Source organism: Eucalyptus grandis, chromosome 1 (genome assembly GCF_016545825.1).
Source record: "Eucalyptus grandis isolate ANBG69807.140 chromosome 1, ASM1654582v1, whole genome shotgun sequence".
Lineage (NCBI taxonomy): Eukaryota > Viridiplantae > Streptophyta > Magnoliopsida > Myrtales > Myrtaceae > Eucalyptus > Eucalyptus grandis.
The window spans coordinates 45254484-45263004 of NC_052612.1; the positions used below are offsets into that span (position 1 = coordinate 45254484).

Here is an 8521-nt window from a genome sequence, read left to right on the forward strand (position 1 = left end):
TTTGGGTCCGCCGCTACAGCAGAGAACCTTGAAGGCCGGGCCAGGGAGGAGAGTCCGCATTCCCCACTAGACGCAAGGCGAGCTCGGAAGCGAACTCGGGAGCGAACTCGGGGAACTAACAAGGGCGACCTTCAACTCGGTAAGGGCACTTCCAAGTCTCCTTATTATAAGGACTACAGGTACTAAATGTGGATCTTGGCTTTCCTGTGGCCCTGGCATCTGTGCCCGATGACTACTTTCGATGATTTCAGCATGATGACTACTAGCATCGGTGCTGTGCTTGTGCTTGGTTTCAAGGATTACTGACTTTGATAAATATCGCTCAAGGGCGTTACAATGGATTTCACCAGTTAATCTTGAGAATTGCCTTTTTATTGTTGGTTGGTTTATTTAGAATGCATCTTTGTTTGTTATCAAGAGACCATACTTGCACGGGCGATTGAACCGTCAAATAGATAGGTCAGATCGAGTTTGGATGGGGTCGAAATTGATCCAATCTATATTGACCCATTTAACCCATTTTGGACCCATTTTCATTGCGATGTAAATTTAATGACCCATACTCACCCCCGCACCCGACCCTTATTACCACAACACATTAATAGTCTAGATTAACTCATTAAGCCAAAAGGACATGCTCTTCAAAAGATCTGTTTATATAGGGCTGCACAGCGATCAGGGAAAATAGTCACCAGCTCTCAAGACGAGGAGCTTATAAAGGGCATGAGGAACCACTCGCAAAGCTCCAAGGTGCACAAGCTTATCGTGGCCATATTTATTTGAAGACATGTCCCTACCATAAATTGCAAAGGCGGTTATTAGCAATTCCTATTTGTAAACAGCAATTATAAACTCCACTACTGACCCTAAATAATCAGTAATATATCAGAAGAATGTAGTCGAAACAAAAACATAGTTGGCAGACAAATGTGCCATTTCAGGTTAACTTGGACCGTCTACAAGCCCTTCTGTTTATATATATAAAATGAGGCTTATGATTCTAAAACCGAGAACATCCAACATTTTTGCATTTCTTCCACTATTTTTTGCTTTTTTTTCTCCTTTGTCTCTCCTCTTTCTCCTCTATTTTATACACATTTCTTCCTCTCTCTTTTTTCCCCCTCTTCTTCCTTCGTCTTTTGCCTCTGTTTCTTTCCTCCCTCGAACATTTCCAATGTCCATACTCTTTTTCCGACAGATAATGACAGAATCGGTCCAGAGGATCAACATCCAGTAGATTATCAACCCAATTCAGAGTAGGTTCATCATCGTCAAAGATTGAAACCGCTTCCTCTTGAAATGCCCTCTGTCCCTCCACTCCCTTCTCATCATGATACACTTTGTACCCCCTGAAGAATTAATCCACAAGATGCATAAGAATTACATGTCAAAGATTTTACACAAAACAAAGTTGACACTAAAACTGCATCACACTTCTCCCTCAAAGAGGTCACCAGGAGCAATTATGCGCTAAAAGCATTTCAAAACTACACCACAAATGCAAAATATGATCCAGCAGCATAACAGAATGAACATAATCAAAACAAAAACATATTTAGCTAAATAATGGGCTCCCTAATTAAAGCTATTTCATTGGCAAAAGTCATTGACACAAGTTCTAGGTAAAGGACATTTGGCAATTGCGGAACTTCTCGGGAACATTCTCAGCAATTGCCCACTCAGACAATGCTCTAACTTGATATTGTCCGATTCATTAAAACCGTAAGAGGGGCCCACAGTAGTACACCATTAATAAGATCCAAGAGATGATCATTCATGCTAGAGAAGGACGCATTGCAGTTGTGGATCACCAAAGCCTCATAGGGAATTGGGTTGCTATAAGCACTCACAACGTTATTTCATCCCAATAATCTTTTTGATCCTCAATCATCAAGATAGCATTAGCATCAGGGATGTCGATAGTTTTACAGAGCCCAACCTGGCCAAAGGGTGAGTACTCCTTGACAGACTTGGAAAACCAAACTGTCTCCAATTCCGTCATGTAACAGTGCTGGGCCCTGCGATTCTACATTTGATTCTCCAAGGAGTAAGAATAATCTTACCTCGAAGTGACAATTGCTACTTCTTTCACAGATATCCCCAACTTATCACCAAAAGAAAGGGATGATTTCTCCGTAAGAGCTGCAAATACTTGACAACAGTATATCTATTACCCACTTGTATCTGGGAGACAACTCTGGTTTAATTAAAGAAAGATCGAGAAAAATCGGGCCTAAACTAAAATGTGTAACTCTAAATGCGATACTATGTAATGCATTATTTCCATGACCAAAATATCTACTAAAATGACCAGCTCAGGTGTCAATCAAAATGGTCCGTCCATAACAACGAGCAAAAACAAATTCCTCTTCATAGTCCACTATCTAAGATGCTATCGCAACGAGAAAAGGGTTACTTTGCAATCACAAGCTTGTTTCTAAACTAAATAAGAGAGTCTGAAGCACTTAGCGATCAATGAACGACTTGTTCATAAGGTTAACAGCCGAATCCAGCAACTGCATCCAGAGAAACAGAAACCAATAATAGCTACTAGTATTGTGCCACTGAAATCTACAACTATGAGGGAAACCGTGCAACAACTGGTTCTCAAAGCATGACTGGAAAGACAGAAAAAGAAAGAGACCAGCCCTACTACTAGCAGAATTGAGGTGTGAGAAGCAGACTGTCTACTTATTTAAACAACCAAAGGAACCTATGCAATCAAAAATTTCTAAAACCATGCTTGGAAAAGCCAACCAATCATCTTAAGAAGAAATCCACCAGCCCTACACAGCATGACACAATGTCTACTCTCTCCTGTCACCATCATAAAATCTAGGGCCTCCTGTATTTCTGTGTATATAACAACATAACCCAGTTTTAGACATCAGCATCCATCATTAAGATGCCACTTTAATTCCATAAAACAATATACACAATGGCAGTTACACTTCTGACAGAACATCAAATTTTCCATCAAAACAACCGATGATCGACCCTCTACCTCAAAAAAGTAGACTTTCCTAAACATTTATCATTTCCGAAGTTCATATAGCTCTTGGACTTTCCACAGCATAAGAAAAACCCACCATAAATTTTTGGAAAAAATAACAATTGCAGAATAAAAGAAAAAGGCAAATGGAATTGCCTAAAGGGCAGCAGCCAAAGCCCCAGCCGCTACTTAGAAAGATCAATTCATATTTCAAGAACATAGAAATCATAATACAAACTGATAAGGATAAGAGAGAAAAACATAACTACCTACCCAAGCAAATTCAGTTCCCTTTCGACAGGTTCCATAAACTTCAGATCGACATTAATTCACCATACCTGTTTGGACACAAGAAAGATGCATGATATCAAGAAAAGAGACAAAGGATACCCTGAAACACAATGAAGAATGATATCTGAACCACTCTTGTCATGCACATGATAAAGTAAAACCATGCTGAGCATCAATGAGCAACCAATTTCGCACGTCATCATCTGATATAAAGGTATTGAAAGACAATCAGGTCACCAACAAAATGACAAAAAGGAAAAAAACATACAAAAAGATGGAAGAAGTGCCTTCTTCTTGCATCCTCTTATGAAAGAGTAGCATGAATACTCTGTAATGCAAGAAGTCATATAAGGAAAATGTAATCTGAATAACTAACTGTTTAATATCAATGCATCCATAATCAATATTTGAATATCCCAGTCCAAAAGCATAGCAAACATGGCGAAACTCTATATTACGCAGGATAAAGACATAATATTGACCATTTCCTTTACAATATTCCAGGAGAATATTACAACACTAAACAGATCTTCAACAGGTCATTGCAGCGCAACCTTGAGAAGTGTTCCTCAGTTGTGAGAGAGAGAGAGAGAGAGAGAGAGAGAGAGAGAGAGAGATGCAAAACAGAGTTTGTGATTTAACTCCTCTTGTTTTTTAAGTATTTTCTGATCAACTCTTCACAGTGATCATCTCAAGAAAAAATATTGCCAAGAGTAGTTGCTAGAGGTTATTTTGCTCATGTTCAGTACTGCATACAGTTCAGGCAACTCCAAAATTAGTTCCCAACGTATCCTAGCGGTTTCTTGGGATTGTAGCTTGAATCACCTTTGTAGGACTGGGGATCACGGGGTAGCAATTCATTAAATTTTCCCATCAAATTACTTAATGGCATGATAATAAAGACCAATCTTGTCGAAGGACAAAAATGGCAGAACTCCCACCGTCAAGTCTATAAAACCCTAAAGCCATGTAATATACTACGTCATATATACACAAGTAACCTCACTTTGGAATATGCATTTCACCCAATCCCAAATTTAAACAATCTACAAATAAAGCTACCGCAATGTTCTAACACCAACCGTGAATTGGCAGAAGCACTTCCTAGACTCCTGCAAAAGATTAGCAATTACATCTTGAAAGAACCATCTCATTAAGAACAAGGAAAGCAGGGATATTAACTCATTGTCGGCCAGAAACTTTATGTATTTCTGGAAGAGGCTAGATGAGCATGAAAACACATTTAAATTTTGTGGCAAGTCAATCAAATTTGGAGAAAGCAGCAAGTGGAGCTATCAAGGTCATGTAACTAGGAACAAGCAGAAAGGGAAGATGCACCCCAGAATCAGTGGGTCCGTCGAGCAAGAAGACGCATTCATCCTTGAAAGGCAGGCCTCAATTTGGCAGTAAAAATCATGTTCTAGCCTCAGGGAACATTCCAGCGCTCGAAATGAATTACGGGACAACAGCTAAAGAGACTAAGAAGATAAAGCTACATGTGAAACCTTAATCTCAACACAATTCGACACTCTCACAGGGAAAAAAGAAAAAAAAAAAAAGGAGACAAACTAACATCCCATGATATATCATATAAGTTAAACTCGAAAAGAGAATCCCCAAGTCACCTTGAAACCAAGCAATTTAACAGGCGGGATTTGACCAGGCACGATGCAATCCGGACCCGCAGCTTCGACCACCGCTCCAATCCCCAGTCCGCTCCCGATCGGGTCAGGATGCTGCCACCACAACACACACCCAAAATGAATCGAACGGGAATTCCAAATTCAACTCGACAGAACCTTCGAACCACCTCCACGACAAGCGAGCAACACGGGTAGTACCGAAAGGGGGAGGGGGCTCTCTGACCTTCGTGACCAAGACGGCGTAGTTGGAGTAAGGCGTCTGGGAGACGCGGAGGACAGGGCTGTGGTGAATCTTGGGGATGGGCTTGCCGGAGGACGCCGGCCAGGGCACGTCCTTCTGGAGCGGAGCTCCTTTCCTGGACGTCTTTCGTATATGGGTGTGCGCGCGGCGGACTTGTACAATGAGGTTTGGTGAAGCGACTGCGACGGCGGTCGTAAGAGGTCGGCGATGTGTTGAAGAAGAAGAAGACGGCGGCGGCGGCGGCGGCCATGGGCGGCAGCGGCGGCTCATCTATTTTGAACTCTAAATTTACTCTCGAGCACAAAATAACGGAAATTTTCACCCTTCTTCTTGCCAAACAGACTTTTAAAATGTTTAGAAATTATTTTTGAGAATAAAATAAAAAATAATCATTTTTAATCAAAAATTATTTCCGAAAATAAAAATGTTATCAAATACAATTTACATAGCATGATAATGAGTCCAAAGCAGGTTAAATAGTTCAATATAAATCGGACTATTTTCAATTCTATCCAAGCCTCACTCGATTCACTTATTTGACGGCCCAATCACCAATGCAAGTACGGTTTTTCTATAACGAACAAAGATGTATTCTAAATAAAGCAAGCAATAAGGAAAATGCAATTTTCAAGATCAGCTACTAAAACTCATTGTAAAGCCGGTCTCTCACAATGAGCAAAGATGTTTATCTAAATATAGCAAGCAACAAGGAAAATGCAATTATCAAGATTAACTATTAAAACCCATTGTAACACCCATCGGGTGATATTTATCAAAGTTAGTAATCCTTAAAATGAAGGACAGCGCAGATGCTAGTAGTCATCATGCTAGAATCCTCTAAACCAAGCAGAGCCACCACAGGTGCCAGGGCCGCAGCAAACTCAAGATCCACATTCAGTACTTCTAGTCCTCAACGTATTGAAGGTCGCCGTCGTTACTTCCCCGAGTTCGCTTCCGAGCTTGCCTTGCCTCTAGTGGGGAACGCGGATTGTCCTTTCCAGCCCCGGCCTTCAAGGTTCCCTGCTGTAGCGGCGGACCGAAAAAGGAGGAGATCTTCCATAGCTTCTTGCCCTTGATCTTGTTCATAGCAATAATGGCCTTCTCCTCGCTCTGCCCACTGGACAAGAACACGATGGCCGGAATGGCAGGAGGCACCTTTCGCTGCAGGACATGGAGGGTCTCCCTAGCAATGTCTCGCGGATCACCCTGGGGGCTATCCCGAGCATCAACAGGGTCCCCTCGAGGTGCACTTTGCGATCATTTAGGGCCGTCAAGCAAGCGGCAAGAACATTCTTGGGATGCACGAGGGGGACGAGACCGCTCCTCTGGCAGTGAGTAGCGAACCACGCCAGTTCCTTTGCCTCCTTGAGAGGCTCATTTGCGTCCATGATGGGCGCATCACCCCACATGGCAAAGCGAGCCCCGGCTTCGCGGTATTGTCGGAATTTCTGAGCTTGGCCATCGGGACCACGCCAAGTGAGACCGCTGCCCCTAATTGTAATGCCAACAAGTACTCCACTTTCCTCCAGGACATCCATGAAAGGTTTGCCTGCATATATACCAAGCGTAGATTCGATCATCTTGAGACATCGCAACGCAACGACCGAATTTAGAATGCTCTCGGTAGATGGAGGGCAATATACAGCTCAATTAGCTGAGACACTGACCTTCGACGGTCTTCTGATAGAGAGCTTCCTCAGAAAGCACCACTCCGTTGAGTGAGCGGAGAGCTCCGGGAGTGTTCAAGAGTAGTTCCCGCTGGACACGCCTGCGGCTCTCGCTATCTTCACAACACGACAGCTTGACCCTGCTAATCGATTCATCAGCAGCGAGGATACCCTTTCCAGCGGTCCCCAAGTAGGTAGCATTGGCTATGAGCTCATCTGCATAAAGCCCAAAGACGCATAGTCCATCACCACCGGCAAGAATATTCATGAGAAAAAGCCGAACATTGTCGGATGCAAAAACAAACAGGGGTATAGTAGCAGATAGAACAGAGAACAGATGAGAAGGCCAATCCAGATCAGATCAAGCCCTTCTACCACGGATATATATGAGCTAACTTTGAACTAGCAAGATAATCACCATAAAAACAAAACAAAACAAAACAAAACAAAACAAAACAAAACAAAGAGAGACTACAGGTTCAGCCCACTTAACAGTAGTGATAAATCGAGCAAGGGACAGATGAAGCAGAGGGAGCACAAGAGACAGAATAGTATCCTATGAAGATCAAACTCAACACTCCAAAGTAAGCAAAGCGCATGCAGAGAGGGAAGAAGGAATACTGGGGCATTTGCCCTTGGAGGTCGACATTTGCTCTTCGTTTCCGGTGATATGAGGACCCCGAGAGCTGGAGAGTTCTTCCGATCGTTGGGAGAAGTTGCAGGCTGGGAGGCTTTAAATGAAGTGCGAGATGGAAAAGCCCCACAAAAACCAAACCCGAAAGCAGGCAGGGGGCGAGATCCTCTGCGCGCGGCTTATGTGCATCCTGCGCGTGGATGCCAGCCTAAAGATGCCGCAAGCCACTCTAAAGATGCCACATAAGCCGGGCGCAGGATGCACATAAGCCGCGCGCAGAGGATCTCGCCCCCTGTGCGCAGATGCCACCCTAAAAGACCACAAGGAGCCACTGATTCTGGGGTGCATCTTCCCTCTCTGCTTGTTCCTAGTTACATGACCTTGTTAGCTCCACTTGCCGCTTTCTCCAAGTTTGATCGACTTGCCACAAAAATTAAATGTGTTTTTCTGCTTATCTAGCCTCTTCCAGAAATACATAAAGTTTCTGGCCCACAATGGTTAATATCCCTGAATTCATTTTTCTTAATGGGTTGGTTCTTTCAAGATGTAATTGCTAATCTTTTGCAGGAGTCTAGGAAGTGTTTCTGCCAATTCATGGTTGGTGTTAGAACATCGGGGGAAGCTTTATTTATAGATTGTTTAAATTTGGGATTGGGTGAAATGCGTATTGAAGTGAGGTTACTTGTGTATCTATGATGTGGTGCATTACATGGCTTTAGGGTTTTATGGACTCGACAGTGGGAGTTTCGTTATTTTTGTCTTTCGACAAGATTGGTCTTTATTATCATGCCATTAAGTAATTTGATGGGAAAATTTAATGAATTGCTACCCCATGATCCCCAGTCCCACAAAGGCAATTGAAGCTACAGTCCCATGAAACATTGGAAACTAATTTTAGAGTTGCCTGAACTGTATCCGATTCTGACAATGAGCAAAATAACCTCTAGTAACTACTCTTGGTAATATTTTCTCTTGAGATGGTCACTGTGAAGAGTTGATCAGAAAATACTTAAAAAACAAGAGGAGTTAATCACAAACTCTCTCTCTCTCTCT

General features: G+C 42.6%; 1 protein-coding gene and 1 pseudogene across 4 annotated transcripts; both read right to left on the bottom strand.

Annotated features, from left to right (window-relative positions):
* Positions 1-845: 845 nt before the first annotated feature.
* LOC120290257 lies at positions 846-5439 on the bottom strand. 4 transcript variants are annotated; one of them, XM_039306096.1, is made up of 4 exons: positions 5150-5439; positions 4909-5019; positions 3266-3330; positions 846-1349 (listed from the first exon to the last, which is right to left on the bottom strand). In XM_039306096.1, exons 1-3 carry the CDS (start codon positions 5435-5437, stop codon positions 3322-3324), a joined length of 408 nt encoding a protein of 135 aa, XP_039162030.1. In that variant the 5' UTR covers positions 5438-5439; the 3' UTR covers positions 846-1349; positions 3266-3321. The 4 variants fall into 4 exon arrangements, with proteins under 4 accessions (XP_039162030.1, XP_039162032.1, XP_039162028.1 ...); XM_039306098.1 differs by having other exon boundaries at positions 846-2142; XM_039306094.1 differs by having other exon boundaries at positions 846-2151.
* A 631-nt stretch (positions 5440-6070) lies between these two features.
* On the bottom strand, positions 6071-7552 carry LOC120286977 (annotated as a pseudogene).
* Between the last annotated feature and the right edge of the window lie 969 nt (positions 7553-8521).

Bases quoted from the DNA above. Each gene is read 5' to 3' on its own strand.
- LOC120290257 (XM_039306092.1), bottom strand. From the start codon at position 5,417: ATGGCCGCCGCCGCCGCCGCCGTCTTCTTCTTCTTCAACACATCGCCG. The intron at 5,020-5,124 runs GTACTACCCGTG...TTGTGGTGGCAG, and splicing joins AGAGCCCCCTCCCCCTTTCG to CATCCTGACCCGATCGGGAG. The intron at 3,331-4,908 runs GTGACTTGGGGA...GTGTCCAAACAG, and splicing joins TTAAATTGCTTGGTTTCAAG to GTATGGTGAATTAATGTCGA.